General features: G+C 46.8%; 1 protein-coding gene across 1 annotated transcript in view; it reads right to left on the reverse strand.

The window, feature by feature from the left end:
• Nucleotides 1-1,559: 1,559 nt before the first annotated feature.
• DDX21 (DExD-box helicase 21) overlaps nt 1,560-18,079 on the reverse strand; it is a 29,583-nt gene continuing 13,063 nt past the window's right edge. The window contains exons 13-17 of the mRNA XM_040436136.1: nt 17,106-17,179; nt 16,528-16,687; nt 13,233-13,367; nt 10,256-10,300; nt 1,560-1,927 (exon numbers count right to left, since the gene is read on the reverse strand). Coding sequence (XP_040292070.1) covers nt 1,715-1,927; nt 10,256-10,300; nt 13,233-13,367; nt 16,528-16,687; nt 17,106-17,179 — 627 coding nt within the window. The 3' untranslated portion in view covers nt 1,560-1,714. The remainder of the gene's footprint in view (nt 1,928-10,255; nt 10,301-13,232; nt 13,368-16,527; nt 16,688-17,105; nt 17,180-18,079) is intronic.

The raw sequence follows: 18,079 nt of genomic DNA on the forward strand, positions 1-18,079 counted from the left end.
AGGTTGAAGGAGAAGACCAGGTGGCAGCTTTGCAAATATCCTCGATGGGGACCGAGGATCTTTCTGCCCAAGAGGTAGCCACTGCCCTGGTAGAATGTGCTCTGAGACCCATTGGTGGAGATAAACCCGAAGACAGGTAAGATAAAGAGATAGCCGAAACAATCCACCTGGCAATAGAGCTTGAAGCTGCGCCTCCCTTATTCACTCCTTGGAATAGAATAAGGAGTGAAGATTTGCCCCATTCTTTTGTACAGGAAATATAGTTAAAGCCCTTTTGACATCCAAGCAGTGAAGGGACTTCTTTTCCTCAGAACCAGGATTTTTAAAAAGGGTAGGAAGAGTAATCTCTTGTGATCTGTGAAACTTGGAAGCAACTTTTGGTAGAAAAGCCGGGTCAGGACTAATCACAACCTTGTCATAGGAGCTGTGCGCTGCGATTGGCCAGCGCTGCAGCAAGGGACACGCCTCATACAAAAAAATCACTCCAGTACAACAGAGGGAGCGCAGACACCAGAGCCTATACCGGGCGAACGTAGCGGCGCCCAGACATACTAGTAAGTGCAGGGGGACCCCTGGGCACCGCTCTGCCCACTGATATAGTTAGTTTTTAGTTTGTACAGTAGTGAAAGGTCCTCTTTAAGCTTCAGTATATAAAAAGGGTTGTCCGGTTTCTTATACTGATGACCCATCCTCAGGACAGCAAGAATTTACAACAGCAAAACACACATTTGAAGGAGCCTTAAACTTGGTTTAATTCAATGACTGCCAAGTGCAGCAAAGCTATAGAAGAACCAGTAACTCTTCGGACAAGCCCTGTTCATTCGCCATTATAGGGACACTCTATTAAGGCTACTTTCACACTTGCAGTAGCCTGTTCCGGCCAGGGAACAGCCTGCTGGATCCGTGCTACCACAAGTCCACCGTGCCGGAAGTCCACTCCGGTCCCATTCACTTTAAAGGGGGCGGGCTGGAGGTCCGGCCGCAGCACGGTAAACATGCTACAGCACGCTGCGCTTTTTGTCCGGCCGCCACTCGACATGCAGCTCTTATTCTCCTCAAACAGCTGATCAGCAGTGGTGCCAGCTGTCGGACCCCAACCGATCTGATATTGATGGACCTATCCTGAGCATAGGTCATCAATATAAAAAAAAAAACGGACAACCCCTTTAACCCATTGGACCTTGTGTAGGTGCCATTGTAAAGTCACAGCAGGTGAAGATCAGTAATACCGCATCATGTACATGGCTATCACTACATTATATATATATATATATATATATATATATATACATATATACATATACACACACATACACACACACACACACGTTTATTGGCTTAGGGATGGCACAGTGTTAGTACTGTAGTTTCATACAACCAGTGGGAATTAGCAGGAGATTGAAACCGTGCCAATACGCAAGGCGAGACTATCTGCTTATCAGCCCTGGACACTCACCTTTCTTTGTACACATAGTAATATTCTGTAATTATAAATACACACACACACACACACACACACACACACACACACACACACACAATGAATGCAAAGAGACAGATTTACTCTAAGATATGGTTTTAATAAGGGCAGGGGTACACAGCTTTACATGGCATGAAATAAAGTGGCAGATTTATCAACTCACGTCCTGTCAAACTCAACAAAGCATCGCTGGTTCTTGAGAGAATAAGTTATAAAAAAAAATTGTGGCATCCATCAGCGCCTTCTAAAGCCTCCACGTCTGTTTCCTCCTCTCTGGGATGAATTCCTGTTATTGCCGCCACGTCTTCTGTCAAAAGATCTTCCTCCTCCTCCTCTGCCTCCAAAACCTCTGCCGCGGGAGCCTTCCATGTCACTCTTTGACTCCTGAAGTTCGGGTAATTCTGTTGCGACTGAAAACTTCCAGCGTCTTGAGCTGCCCCAGGCGTCCTAGAAGACATACAGCGCCACATTAAATCTAATTGAGCTTATTACGTTTTTCTAGGGGTAGAAAGCATGAGACAGCAAAAAACCCAAACGCGATCAGTATTTTCCATCCGCAGCTAGAGGTTATGTGCAAGTGATCATGTGCCTGCTGTACTAATGAACGCTCTCCTTTATGCGAGATTTAAAACTGATCCTTATGATAGGTCATCAAAATCCGACCAGTGGGGGTCTGAAGCCTAGCACCCGTGCCAATCAGCTGCTCTTCACAGTATAAAATAAAGCACAGTGCCATACACTGGTTGGTATTGCAGTTCAGTCCTATTCGCTTTAATGGGACTGTGGTGCACAAAGGCCATGCGACCAATTGACATACCACAACCCGAGCACTGTGGCAACTTCAAACAGCTAAATCAGCGAGTAGTGCTGGGAGTCGGGCCCCCGCCGATCAGATATTGAGGACCTATCTAGATATTTATTTTTTTAAACTCGTTTTATTGGAGTTTAACAAGTAAGGCAAGTTACAGCATTATCAAGCAGGGTTAAATCCCACGCAGAGGATACATTGACATGATATATCTCTACAATCTTGCATCTAACATGGAGAGATCCAGTCTCGATCAGCGAGAAGTAATCAGCAGATATAATGAAGCAGCAATCCAGAGCACGAGATTCGCATATTAATATACAGCAGGCGCATGAACCATATCAACCACAGAGTACATGCATGCATTATGTAAAGTTAAAGGAGATGAACACCACTCCCCCCACACCTTGTGAAACTTTTGTGGGCATTTCCTGTGAATAAATAAAAAAAAATGTCCATACTCACAGCGTGGTTGACCAGTGATTTCCATTGCCCTAGTGTGGGTGCTCTATCAGCCATCCATCTCAAGGCAATGGCTTTTCTAGCGAAGAACAGAGTCTCACTCAAGAATACCCTGTGATAATGTCCCCAGATCTCCTCATCCAATACACCCACAACACAAACCCTAGGGCAAAGCGGTACTGCAGAGGGGACCATAGTTGCCAATACCTCCATCACTGCTCTCCAGAAGCCTTTTAAGTACATACAATCCCACATGAGGGGTCAGAAATTAGCGTTATCCTGTAAGCATCCATTGTGTGGTAGTCTGCCCATTTTGTGCAGTCTAGTGGGAGGGAGGTAGCTTCTGTGCAAAATAAACAACTGGTCAACCTGTTGTTGATTGATGGGAAGACCTTCATCGGAGCCATCAAGGCTTCATTCCAGTCATCAGCCGTCAGAGAAGGTATTGAGATTTTCCACTTTCCCTCGATAGCAAGGGGGGTTCAACAGCATTTGATTATTGCGCAGGTGCGTATAAAGCACAGAAATGATACCCCTCGGGCCCTGTGATCTTAGAATTCCTATTAAAGGGTATTTTGAAATGTTTCGTTCTCTTTCCCCAAATTGAGCTGTTAGCGCGTCTCAGTTGCAGATACCTAAAGAAAAAAATTCAGACGCAACTCTAATTTCTCCTGCATCTGTGAGAAGGAACGCAGAGTGCCCTCAACATATAGGTCTCACAGGATAAGGACCCCATGGGATTTCCACAGATTCACTCCTTCCAATTCTCTCAAATGAGTAAACATGGGGTTATCCCACATTAGAATATCATCCGGGAGATCTTTGAATGACTGCATCTTGGCAGCACTCCATACCCAGTGAGCCAATCTATGTATAGGGAGCAGGCGTGTAGGGATGGAACGTGACTCTTCCAGTAATAGGGAAGACATGTGTAAATATTCCTTAAGGTAGTATTCCGCGTTCGGCAATTTATCTGATGCCGAGATCCAAAGAGTTAGGAATTTCAACTGACCAGCCAGGTAATATAGGGGGGGGGGGGGGGGGGGAGAAATCGGGCAAGGCAGCTCCTCCCTCTAGCTTAGATCTCTGCAGAACATTAAGGGAGAGCTTCCGTCTAGACTCTCCCCAGATAAAATTAGCCACCAGTGAATGAATGCGACCAAAAGAATCCCTTCGGTACCGGTGTGCATGCATGTGCCAGGAGATATAGACCCTTGGGCAAAAGAATCATTTTGACCAGGTTTAATCTCCCCATGATTGATAACGGTAGAGACTTCCACGTTCTGAATTTATCAGTAAACAAGGGTTCCAGGGGTGCTATATTTAAAGAATATGCCAGTTGGGGATCTCTGGTGATCACAATCCCCAGGTACTTGAAGAGGTCTACAACCAGTAAATTACAGTATTGTGAGGGCCACGTATGTGTCCATAGGGGCATAATTGCTGATTTCGTCCAATTTATGTGCAAACCCGGGTACTCCCCAAATTTTTCTATTATTTCAATCGCTCTAAGGAGCGTAGTCTCAAGTTCATCCATAAAAAGGAGATCATCCGCATATAAACCCACTTTATCTATCCTGTCTCCCATGCTGACGCCTCTAAAGACCTGATCCTGCCTGATTCGGAGGGCAAGATGTTCTATCGCTATGGCGAATAGTAGCGGTGACAGGGGACATCCTTGCCTAGTGCCTCTGTGGAGCTCAAAAGACTCTGAATGTGACCCATAATACTAATATGCTTGCTTTGGGAAGTTGGTATAGTATCTCCACCCACTTGGTAAACTTGGGGTCAAAGCCAAAGCTCTGTAACACTTCTATTAAGTACAACCACTCCACTGAGTCAAAAGCCTTGGCTGTATCTAGCGATGCCAGGGCCCAGTGCTTATCTCCTGCCATTCCTAATGTTACCAGATGTCGATCTACCCGGTATGAATCCTGACTGATCTTTATGTACTATAGTGGCGATTACCTTGTTTAATCTAGTAGCCAGTAGTCTTGTGAGTATTTTATAATCTAGGTTCAGGAGCGAAATAGGTCTATATGACCCACACTCCAGAGGGTATTTGTCTGGCTTCAGGATCACTATAGTAGCATCATACATGGACTCTGACAGTCAATGCTGTTGCCGAATAGCTAGATATAATTTAAGAAGTTAGGGCCCCAATACATCTGCATATTTAGAATACACTTTTACCAGAATTCTGTCCGGGCCAGGCGCCTTACCAGCCAGCAGCTCCTTTATTGCCATTTGGATTTCTTCTAGCGAGATGTCAGCTTCTAATAGGTTCCTATCCTCTACGCTAAGCTGGGGATGTACTACCTCCATTAAATAAGTCCCTAACTCTTGAGTTGTGTAGTGAGCTGCAGACTTAAAGGTTTCGATAGAACCCTTTGAAGCATTCCAATATATCCCCGACTGATTCTACCACCAAGCCCTCAGAATTCTTTATTCTAATAACCGGGGGGGACATGCTGTTACTATGTACAATTTGAGCAAGTAATAACCCGCCTGATAACCCGTCTCAAAGGATTGATGCTTTAAAAATAAATAAATAATTTACACTCACTCTTTTCCCTGAGCTGCATCATATAAAGCCTACCTTTAAAGAGGACCTTTCACGTGTAAAAACAATGTGAACTAAGTATGCTGACATATAGAGCAGCGCCCGGGGATCTCACTGCACTTACTATTATCCCCGGGCGCCGCTCCGTTCTCCCGTTATGCCCTCCGGTACCTTTGCTCTGTAAGTTATAGTAGGCGGTGTCTGCCCTTGTCCTGTGGGCGTCTCCTTCTCCTAGGCTGCAGAGCTGGCCAATCGCAGCGCACAGCTCACAGCCTGGGAGGTTATAAGAGACAACCAGAATGGATGAATGCGCATTTTGATACTCTGCTTGACATCATGGAGTCTGAGTTTAGCAAAGACCGATGCATGATCAAAGGGTCCTTGTGGTCCATACCCAACATCCACAAGATCTGTGTAAACTGGTGCATTGCCAAGTAGATATTCAATTCTGGACAAGGCACCCCTGGCAGGAGTGAAGCAGGAGTACTCCGTCTGAAGCGGATGTTTCAGTCTCCACATATCTAGCCATCCCAGTTCATTAGTCATTCTAGAAAGGATGGTGACATGTTTAGTGCAATCACCTTCTCCCCTCCCTAAGTGAAATCTATCCATATCTTCATGCATCACTAAATTAAAATGACCCATGCAGAGTAGTTTAGCATTAGGATACTGCGCAGCGAAGCTCCTCGCCACTTGGAATATGGTTATAGTAGCGCGGGGGGGGAATTGTATATGTTGACCACAACATATGGAGCACAATTGATGAATGCATATTAGGGCTGCACGATATATCGCAAAAGTAATCGAATCGCGATAATCGGCAATTGCGATTTGGCCGACCCAAAAAAGGCCGCGATTATATATGAAGGGGCCCCTATTGATAAAAAGTCCTCTGTCCTATTGATACTTACTTTCACGATGAATGCACTGCAGCGACGAGCGGAAGCGAGCGAGGCAGCCGGCCGGCGCGTGACTGACGTCACTTAGTCACGCTCCTGCTTCCTGAATTAAGTGGGAGGAGCGTGACAGTGACGTCAGTCACGCGCCGGCCGGCTCGCTCTCTGCACTGCAGTGCAGTGCATTTATAGTGAAAGTACAGAGGCTGGCCATTTTATGAATAGGAGAGTTATGTGCGTTTAGGACACATGAGGGGACACATAGGGCCATGAGGGGGACCAGCATAAGATGCTATATGTGTGTCATTGCGCAGGTCCCCCATAACAGTGTCCTGCGCAGGTCCCCCATAACAGTGTCCTGCGCAGGTCCCCCATAACAGTGTCCTGCGCAGGTCCCCCATAACAGTGTCCTGCGCAGGTCCCCCATAACAGTGTCCTGCGCAGGTCCCCCATAACAGTGTCCTCCACAGATCTACACCTCCACAGATCTCCCCCATAACAGTGTCCTCCACAGATCTACACCTCCACAGATCTCCCCCATAACAGTGTCCTCCACAGATCTACACCTCCACAGATCTCCCCCATAACAGCGTCCTCCACAGATCTCCCCCATAACAGCGTCCTCCACAGATCTCCCCCATAACAGCGTCCTCCACAGATCTCCCACATAACAGCGTCCTCCACAGATCTCCCACATAACAGCGTCCTCCACAGATCTCCCACATAACAGCGTCCTCCACAGATCTCCCACATAACAGCGTCCTCCACAGATCTCCCACATAACAGCGTCCTCCACAGATCTCCCACATAACAGCGTCCTCCACAGATCTCCCACATAACAGCGCCCTCCACAGATCTCCCACATAACAGCGTCCTCCACAGATCTCCCACATAACAGCGTCCTCCACAGATCTCCCACATAACAGCGTCCTCCACAGATCTCCCACATAACAGCGTCCTCCACAGATCTCCCACATAACAGCGTCCTCCACAGATCTCCCACATAACAGCGTCCTCCACAGATCTCCCACATAACAGCGTCCTCCACAGATCTCCCACATAACAGCGTCCTCCACAGATCTCCCACATAACAGCGTCCTCCACAGATCTCCCACATAACAGCGTCCTCCACAGATCTCCCACATAACAGCGTCCTCCACAGATCTCCCACATAACAGCGTCCTCCACAGATCTCCCACATAACAGCGTCCTCCACAGATCTCCCACATAACAGCGTCCTCCACAGATCTCCCACATAACAGCGTCCTCCACAGATCTCCCACATAACAGCGTCCTCCACAGATCTCCCACATAACAGCGTCCTCCACAGATCTCCCACATAACAGCGTCCTCCACAGATCTCCCACATAACAGCGTCCTCCACAGATCTCCCACATAACAGCGTCCTCCACAGATCTCCCACATAACAGCGTCCTCCACAGATCTCCCACATAACAGCGTCCTCCACAGATCTCCCACATAACAGCGTCCTCCACAGATCTCCCACATAACAGCGTCCTCCACAGATCTCCCACATAACAGCGTCCTCCACAGATCTCCCACATAACAGCGTCCTCCACAGATCTCCCACATAACAGCGTCCTCCACAGATCTCCCACATAACAGCGTCCTCCACAGATCTCCCACATAACAGCGTCCTCCACAGATCTCCCACATAACAGCGTCCTCCACAGATCTCCCACATAACAGCGTCCTCCACAGATCTCCCACATAACAGCGTCCTCCACAGATCTCCCACATAACAGCGTCCTCCACAGATCTCCCACATAACAGCGTCCTCCACAGATCTCCCACATAACAGCGTCCTCCACAGATCTCCCACATAACAGCGTCCTCCACAGATCTCCCACATAACAGCGTCCTCCACAGATCTCCCACATAACAGCGTCCTCCACAGATCTCCCACATAACAGCGGCTCATATGGGAAAATCCAAGCAAATAGACCTAGCACAATTCCCTTAAAATATCGCATCGCACATCGTTATCGCAATTTTTAGGGCCCTAATCGCAATTGCACAAAATTCTAATACCGTGCAGCCCTAATGCATATACAAGAATATATTGCCCTTCTGGATCCACCACTGATTGCTGAACCTCCCATCTAATGTTCTTATGAACAAGTACAGCCACTCCTCTGGAATGCGTCGACCCGAACGCATTCAGAGACCACTGAACCCATGGCTTCCTGATTCTATTCCCTGTTTCTGGTGTCAAGTGGGTCTCCTGCAACCCCAGAATATGAGGATTGTACTGGCGTAGATGAGAGAATACAGCAATCCTTTTCCTAGGGCTGCCCAATCCTCTTATATTCCAGGATACAACATTCAAATCTGCCATCTATAAACGGACATCTTATTCTCCAAATAGATCAATACCCCAACACCAGAGAGATAAAGACCCTCTTTTTTGTGACCTGCTCTCATATACCCTCTGCGCTAAATTGGTATGAATAGTGTATCATGCCTTTAACAGAATAAACAGTATATAACTTAACTGTAGTGCAACAGATAATTGAGTAAACCTGTAAATGATGAAATCACTGCCATCTTGTAGTGTGGCTGAGTTACTACTCCTGCATAGTGCAATATGATATTAAAACCTATGCAGGTGTCTGCTCGGCCCCGTAGCAAAAAAAATATATATTGCATAATGCGTGCACATAGAGATTTGAAAAAGGAGAAAAGAAAAAAGGGGATAAGATGAGGAGGGGAAGGAAAGGAAGAAGGCAGCATCCCGCCGCCATATCGGAGTGGAGTATTATGGACTCAAATGCTTCACTAGTGAAGAATAAGGGAATAAGTCAGCGGAACGCATCTAGCAGGTGAGTAACAGTGTGAACAAAATACTTGCGACTTCTGCGAAGGCAGTAACATCAATGAGGTCTTGGGCGACTTGGTCTCTTGGAGAACCATTCCTCCGCCTCCTTTGGATCAACGAAAAAAAAGTTTTTTTCTCCATCAATCACCTGAAGACATGCCGGATGAGCCATGGAGTATTGTAGGTTTAAATCACATAGTCGTCGCTTGACTGAGATGAAGGTGGTCCTCTTGTTTTGTAGCTCAGCTGAAAAATCAGGAAATAGCCATATATTCGCACTTTCATGTTTGATGTCACGCTCGTTTCTTGCTTGACTCAGGATAAGATCTCTATCCTTCCAATTAAGCATCCGCGCCAGCAGGGACCTTGGGGGAGCTCCTGGAGGGGGAGGCCTGGCGGGAACCCGGTGCGCGCTCTCAACAGCGTAGGCGCCAGAAAATGGCGCTTCAGGAAACTGCGCCTTGAACCAAAGTTCCAGGAAAGTGGCCGAATCCGAGCCCTCTGCCATCTCTGGTAGACCCAGGATCCTGACGTTATTGTGTCTGGGTCTGTTCTCAAGGTCGTCACACTTTTGCTGCCATAGGCTCACAGAGCTTTCCACATCGTGCACTCTGCCAACAATTGGTCTAGTAAGATCTTCTAAAGCCAAGAGAGACCCCGTCTTCTGTGTGACGCACTCGCTCCCTCAGCTGCTGCACATCTTGCCTCAGCAGGCCCAGGTCCACCTTCACTTACCTGTATTTTGCAGGTGAGTGAAGTCTGACAGGTGGAAATTGCCGTCAGAAGCTGGTCAGAAACAGTTTTTAGGGTTATTTCAAGCTCCCCGTACCTTCCGCCTCTGACTGCTGCGCTGCGTGACTGCCACTCGCGGTGTAGCAGGAGCAGAGGCCGCGCCATTTTGGGCCTCTTGCCTCACATATTCTTTCAGCTTTTCAGCCGCTGATTGCGCTTTGCTGGGGCCCATCGCTGACTTCCCAGGTCTTCTCCTCCTCTTGTGTACTTGCCACTCCGTGCTGAGGGTGGCTAGTATGCCAGGATGGTGCAGGATTCTATACGGGGCGCGGAGCAGTCTTCAAGTGCGTGCGCTCATGTCGGCAGTACCCATCTAGATATTTATATCCCAGACAACCCTTTTAATATTCAGCACCTTCTACATTCTAAATGGCTTTCCTGGGAAACAATGAAATGCACCACATCAAGGACTTACCTGCATTGCCTTAAGAGTTTCTGGCTTTACATCAAAACACGCTCCCTGTTGGGAAAAAAAAAAGACAAAAAAAATAAAAGCAGCTTTAATAATTGGACTCCAAGGTATTGCTCAATAGCAATAGTTTCAGTGACTCAATGGGGGATATTTAGTAAATGTTTTAATTAATTTTTGAATCAATATCTTCTCCCATTTGCTCTTTAATGGAACGCCAAACATAAGAAAGGGTGATAATCACAAAATTATGGTGCAAGCCAAATGGGTGCCATAATTTGCGCCTTTCAGTTTCTCTGCACTTTTCTGGAGTGTCAAGAAAAGGGGCGGGGCTTTGCGCATCCCGCTGGACTTACTATAACTTTCACTAGAAAGTGTCAGTTATAACTGGTCTACCCAAGCCTTTAGCTGGCATAGATTTCAAGGGGGTTCTCCAGGCTTTTAATATTTATGACCTATCCTCAGGATAGGTCATCAATATCAGATCGGCGAGGGTCCGACACCTGGCATCCCCGCTTTCAGCTGTATGAGGAGACGGTGCGAGCAGTGTGCACGTGCAGTCTCTATTCCTGCTGCGGTTATGTATGATAAAGCAGCACCTTGCAGGAAGAGACGGTAGACGGCAGGTGCACACTGCGTGCCGTCTCCTCATCCAGCTGATCGGAGGGGGTGCCCAGTGTCGGACCCCCACTGATCTGATATTGATTGACCCATCCTGAGAATAGGTCATCAATATTAAAAGCCCGGACAACCCCTTTCAGTTAATGGCGCATGATAGAGCAGAGAAGCACCTAATTTATTTAGAGGCATCCGTTTCAATAAATTAGGCGCAACTCACGCCAATGCAGGGAGATCAAGGCTGAAGTAAGAGTACGCCAGTCTTGACAAATGTCCCTCAATGTTTTTGGCATACTGAGGTCACAGAGAAAGGTCCCTGCTCTGGACCCCATACTGAGTGATGGCTCTTCATATAGGGACTCATGCCCTGAAGAACTCAGCCTCCCTTGTTTCACATACAGAGACTTCAGTGTGAGACATGTAAGGGCGCCTTCACACCCTGTGGATTTTGTGGCAGAAAGTTCCAAACAGTTCAAATCATTTGAATGGGGCGCCAAGCACATGGATTTCTGCAGACCCCATTCAGGTCAATGGAACCGATTTTCAGTCGCAGAAATTTCTGCAACAAAATCCTCAGCGTGTGAAGGCACCCTAATACTACATGAGGACACCAGCAGTAACATCTGACATCTGAGTAGAAATCCTTAGCTTAGCGAGGCAGGCTCCTGGCACTTAGTAAAATGTCATTATCACTGGAGAATCCCTTGCAGGGCTCCAGACAAAAAAAAAATCTCAAGGAGCCATTGGCTCCTAATCTGAAAAATTTAGGAGCCAAATGAATTTTTTAGTCGCCAAATGTAAAATACATATAATTATAATAAAAAATAAAAGACTTGTCTGGCTGCAGTGCGGGGAAAGCGGACTGGGGTGACGTTACGCAGTCCGGCATGCTGCCCAGGTGTGGCATGGCACAGTAGGGCCCATCCTTTGCGGCTCTTCAGCGTACGGGGCCCCAGTGAACACTGAACAGACGCGTCCATTCTGGGGTTCACCTGAACCCCTACTACTTTGGTGTAAGAGCGGCTCAGCCCCAGCTCCGGCCCCAGCTGGCTGAGCAAGGCCTACAGCTGTTATCCAGGCAGGTAGTTATCCAGGCAGTTAAAGAGAAGGGCAGACTTCATGGGCCCCCTTGTAGGGAGGCTTCCAGTAGGGCCCCTTGGGTTTGTAGTAGGGGGGCTGTAGCCGGTAAGTGGGCCCATAGTTTGGGAAGGGCGGATAGGGAGGGTGCATGATCAGAGTCCTGCAAGGAGCAGGTGGGCTGCGCGGCTGCCCCTTATATCAGCCTAACGTTACTTTAACGACCGGCAGCCTTAACACCTTCACTGCCAGCCACACCTGAGCCTCCCCAGCGTGGTGGCATATCCGCATCGTAGGCTGTACAAATGGCAGAGTGCTCCCTCATACCGCTGCACGTGTGCCAACTGATGGAACTGGTCACAATCGCACTTATCAGGCTCACACCAGAAAAGGTTCCCCCCCCCCCCCACTTTAGCATAAAATAGAAGATGTGCAGAGAAAGTTAGGTAGGTAGGTAGGCGGGGGGAATACTGGGCAGCAGCAGCCATTAGCAAGTGGTGAGGTGATCATCAGTCATCTCACCACTTGCTAATGTTAAGTATGTAAAGGGTTAATAGGAGCCCCGGGCTGGTCAAGACACTAAAAAGCCAGTGAACCATATCTCTTTCAAAAGTCTTAGGAGGAGGAGATAACCTCCAGGAGATAACCTCTCCTCCTACTAAGCGAGGACTATTGAAAGAGATATGGTTCACTGGCTTTTGTGTCTTGACCAGCGGCTCCTATTAACCCTTTTATTCCCTTATTAAGAATGTTTGTGAGCCCAGGCAGGGAGCTCACACGGAGCACCAGCAGCGGCCCCCTGAGTGTTATCAGGGTTGTAAAGACGATAAGGATTAGCCTTTATCAGCGGCAGCGCAGGGGTGACTGTGACAGTCTGTGGCTTCTCAAGCTAACCTCTGTTCTATGGAGCGGCTCCCTGTCTTCATGACTCTGAAGCTGCTGCTGTGCTCAGCGCGGGAGAATGGGGGTGTGAGAGGAGCATCCAATGGTACAGCAGCACACTGATACTGACCAATCAGCAGCCTCCTCTCTAATAACAGAGCTCTATACTGTGCGGAGCTCTGTTATTGGATTGCCGCCTGCCTGCTGTATGAAATGCCGTTCTTCTTAAAGCGGCAGAGCAGCGGAGGCTCTAGGCGCAAATGGCGACAAGACTACAAAGTCTTGTCGCCATTTTGCAATTCTTAGTCGCATTGGCGACCATTTTGGTCGCCATCTGGAGCCCTGCCTTGAAGTGAAAGCCACTAACCGTACCAAATAAACATCCCTTTAATAGTGCAAGACTTACCATGAGGTTCTTTAGTGGGCACATTCTGTGTATTTTTGAATCAATATCTTCTCCCATTTGCTCTTTAATGGAACGCCAAACATAAGAAAGGGTGTGGATGGCCACTGAACTCTCCAATAGCACTGTAACAAAGCCCTAAAAATAAAAATATGATATGAACATGCAGTGGAGTTCAAAGGGTTGTTTCAGATAAAAGTCTTGGACGAATCCTGCAACTGCTTTGGTAAATGGCTGCGGCGGTCATGTGGTAATTAATATCCTACCGTAACTATAGGTGATGTGCAAGTGTGTGGAATTGTCACCACTGCAGCCAATCACATGCAGGACCGGACCAGTGCAGCAGAGAACAGTGCTGGAGAAAGCGGAGAGTAGGAATTTATTTTTTTATTTTAAGCAATTATAGGCCTTGTGCAAGATTCTTTTTTCCAACAACTCCTTTAACCACCTCCGGACCGCCGAACGCAGCGACGCGTCCTGGAGGTGGTTGATTCATTCCACCTGGACGCGCCGGCGCGTCCTCTCGCGAGACGCGAGATTTCCTGTGAACGCGCGCACACAGGCGCGCGCGTTCACAGGAACGGAAGGTAAGCGAGTGGATCTCCAGCCTGCCAGCGGCGATCGTTCGCTGGCAGGCTGGAGATGTGATTTTTTTTAACCCCTAACAGGTATATTAGACGCTGTTTTGATAACAGCGTCTAATATACCTGCTACCTGGTCCTCTGGTGGTCCCTTTTGTTTGGATCGACCACCAGAGGACACAGGTAGCTCTGTAAAGTAGCACCAAACACCACTACACTACACCCCCCCTGTCACTTATTAACCCCTTATTAGCCCCTGATCACCCCATATAGACTCCCTGATCACCCCCCTGTAAAGCTCCATTCAGACGTCCGCATGATTTTTACGGATCCACTGATAGATGGATCGGATCCGCAAAACGCATACGGACGTCTGAATGGAGCCTTACAGGGGCGTGATCAATGACTGTGGTGATCACCCCATATAGACTCCCTGATCACCCCCCTGTCATTGATCACCCCCCTGTAAGGCTCCATTCAGACATTTTTGTTGGCCCAAGTTAGCGGAAATTATTTTTTTTTTTCTTACAAAGTCTCATATTCCACTAACTTGTGACAAAAAAATAAAAACTTCCATGAACTCATTATGCCCATCACGAAATACCTTGGGGTGTCTTCTTTCCAAAATGGGGTCACTTGTGGGGTAGTTATACTGCCCTGGCATTTTAGGGGCCGAATGCGTGAGAAGTGGTTTGAAATCAAAATCTGTAAAAAATTGCCGGTGAAATCCGAAAGGTGCTCTTTGGAATGTGGGCCCCTTTGCCCACCTAGGCTGCAAAAAAGTGTCACACATGTGGTATCTCCGTACTCAGGAGAAGTTGGGGAATGTGTTTTGGGGTGTCATTTTACATATACCCATGCTGGGTGAGAGAAATATCTTGGCAAAAGACAACTTTTCCCATTTTTTTTTATACAAAGTTGGCATTTGACCAAGATATTTATCTCACCCAGCATGGGTATATGTAAAATGACACCCCAAAACACATTCCCCAACTTCTCCTGAGTACGGCGATACCACATGTGTGACACTTTTTTGCAGCCTAGGTGGGCAAAGGGGCCCATATTCCAAAGAGCACCTTTCGGATTTCACCGGTCATTTTTTACACATTTTGATTTTAAACTACTTACCACACATTAGGGCCCCTGGAAAATGCCAGGGCAGTATAACTACCCCACAAGTGACCCCATTTTGGAAAGAAGACACCCCAAGGTATTCGCTGATGGACATAGTGAGTTCATAGAAGTTTTTATTTTTTGTCTCAAGTTAGTGAAATATAAGACTTTGAAAGAAAAAAAAAAAAAAAAAAAAAAAAAATCATTTTCCACTAACTTGTGACAAAAAATAAAAAGTTCTATGAACTCACTATGCCCATCAGCGAATACCTTAGGGTGTCCACTTTCCGAAATGGGGTCATTTGTGGGGTGTTTGTACTGTCTGGGCATTGTAGGACCTCAGGAAACATGACAGGTGCTCAGAAAGTCAGAGCTGCTTCAAAAAGCGGAAATTCACATTTTTGTACCATAGTTTGTAAACGCTATAACTTTTACCCAAACCATTTTTTTTTTTACCCAAACATTTTTTTTTTTATCAAAGACATGTAGAACAATAAATTTAGAGAAAAATTTATATATGGATGTCTTTTTTTTGGAAAATTTTACAACTGAAAGTGAAAAATTTCCTTTTTTTGCAAAAAAAAATCGTTAAATTTCGATTAACAAAAAAAGTAAAAATGTCAGCAGCAATGAAATACCACCAAATGAAAGCTCTATTAGTGAGAAGAAAAGGAGGTAAAATTCATTTGGGTGGTAAGTTGCATGACCGAGCAATAAACGGTGAATGTAGTGTAGGTCAGAAGTGTAAAAAGTGGCCTGGTCTTTAAGGGTGTTTAAGCTATAGGGGCTGAGGTGGTTAAAGGGGTTTTCCGGGACTTTGACACTGATGACCTCTGGATAGGTCATCAGTATCTGATCAGTGGTGGTCCGACACCCAGGACCCTACCAGTCAGCTGTTTGAGAAAACACCTGCGCTCGCAGTACACCTGCAGCCTTCTCCAGCTTTGCCTAGGCCGAATGACATCATGTTAATCAGTCAAATGGCCGAGGAGCAGCTCTCCTGAAGTGAATGGGGCCGAGTGCGATACCAAGCACAGCCGCTGTCAATCAGAACAGTAGAAAAAAAATCCAGCAGCAGGCTCAAGATAAAATCCATAGGCTGACCAGATAGGCAAGTCAGACCTTGCCTGTCTGGTCAGTCTATGGATTTTATAATAAAGAAATTGGATTTTATCTTGAGCCTGGTGCTAGTTTATTTTCTACTGTTCTGATTGATTTCTGGTCCAGGATCCGCGCACGGCGAAAAAGGACAGTGGGCGAGCTAAAATCCCTTCTTTTCCCCATATATCAAGCACAGCCGCTATACAATGTACGGCGCTGTGCTTTGTGAGCTGAGAGAAGGCCGCGGTGCTACTGCGAAGGCAGATGCCTTCTCCAACAGCTTATGGGTGGGGGTCCCAGATGCCGGACGCCCACCAGATACTGATCTATCCAATTGGGTTAATCCGCAGCAGAAATCAGACACAGTAGATCTGCCCTTGACAAATAGGTGAAAAATACAGGGCATAGTATTTGTTAATCACACTTGTGGGGAAAAATGGTGGCATACATATTCATGCTTCTTAGTATCTCCAAGTGCATTTCACATAAGTAAGGATTCTCACCGGCTCCATGTTAAGAAGTGATCGCTGCTTCAGGGATGAAGCCCCAGACATATGAGCCAACGCTGCTGCCAATGCATTGACAGCCCCTTTCTTCTCGATGAGCTCCTCTGCGTATGTTTTAAACTGTTCAATGACATCAGCCGAGACAGAGTCCAATGACCTGGAGGAGGGTGGGGAGGACACAAAATTACCCATGTGTAATGACCAAGTCATCTGTCCATTTGTAAGAATAGCAAAAAGTATTATTCTGATCAAAAAGTACTCCCAGAGCGGGGCCCAGCTGCTGTGAAACTACAACTCCAAGCATGCTCCATTCACTTCTATGGCAGGTCAGAACGGCCAAGCAAGGGTGTATGCTGGGAGTTGTAGTTTCACAACAGCTGGAGGGCTAAAAGATGCTGACCCCTGCACTAGAGTCACGTCTCCTATACCAGTAACCTTATGTACATCTGTCAAATGTACCCTATTTGCCAGCCAAAAACACCCTCCATACTGTTTTCTAAAAAATGATCATTCGCTGCCATAACAGCTTTATTTTCGTATCATGCAGTAGTGAATAAACATTTAATTATTATTACTTGATGGCATCAGCACTGGATGACTTGGCCACATTCAATACGGATGGAATTCCAACTCTCTTGAAGGTGATCCCCTACAGGAAGACACAATATTCTTACTTTACATATGAATGCACCAAAAGAAAGCACGTAAACCACTTTAATAAATACAATTAAAAAAAAAAAATGGATTTTTGTACCGTAAAATCCTTTTCTCATTGGATGCATTGGGGGACACAGCACCATGGGTATATGCCCAGATGCCACTAGAAAGGAAAAGTGTTTGGCTCCACCCAGATGGGCTATACCCTCTGCACAGACACTAAACTAACCAGTTGGTACTAAAGCAGTAGGAGCACCAAAACCCAGAGCGAAAAGTGAAGCCAAAATATCCTAAACCAGAAAGAGATCCAATATCGAAGAGTCCCGGGAAACCCGGTAAACCAAACGAAAAAATAAACCAAAAAACGTGGGATCTGTGTCCCCCAATGCATCCAACGAGAAAATGATTTTACGGTAAGTACAAAAATCCATTTTTATCATGAATGGAATTGGGGGACACAGCACCATGAGACGTCCCAAAGCAGTCCCCGAGGGTGGGAAACAGCCATGCGAAAAAACTAATGCACCTCCGATTGCAGAACCTTGCGACCCAAACTGGCATCAGCACAGGCCAAGGAATGGATGTGGTAAAACCTGGAGAAGGTGTGAACTGAAGCCCAGGTGGCGGCCTTGCAGACCTGGGAGGCAGAGGCCAGATGCCGGACCGCCCAGAATGCCCTAGTGGAGTGAGCGGTCAACCGGAAAGGAGGATCACGACCCTTCGCCACATAGGCTTCCTTGACAGCTGACAATCGAATAAGAGATGGTGGCTTTGGAGGCTTGTAAATCCGTATGTGAGCCCTCAGGAACGACAGAGTCCGAAAACGACAGAAGGACTCCGTTAACTGGAGATAGTCGGGAAAAAAGTTTTTGGGTGAAAAACCAAAAAGGGA

The sequence above is a fragment of the Bufo bufo genome, chromosome 6 (genome assembly GCF_905171765.1).
Source record: "Bufo bufo chromosome 6, aBufBuf1.1, whole genome shotgun sequence".
In the NCBI taxonomy this organism is placed as follows: Eukaryota; Metazoa; Chordata; class Amphibia; order Anura; family Bufonidae; genus Bufo; species Bufo bufo.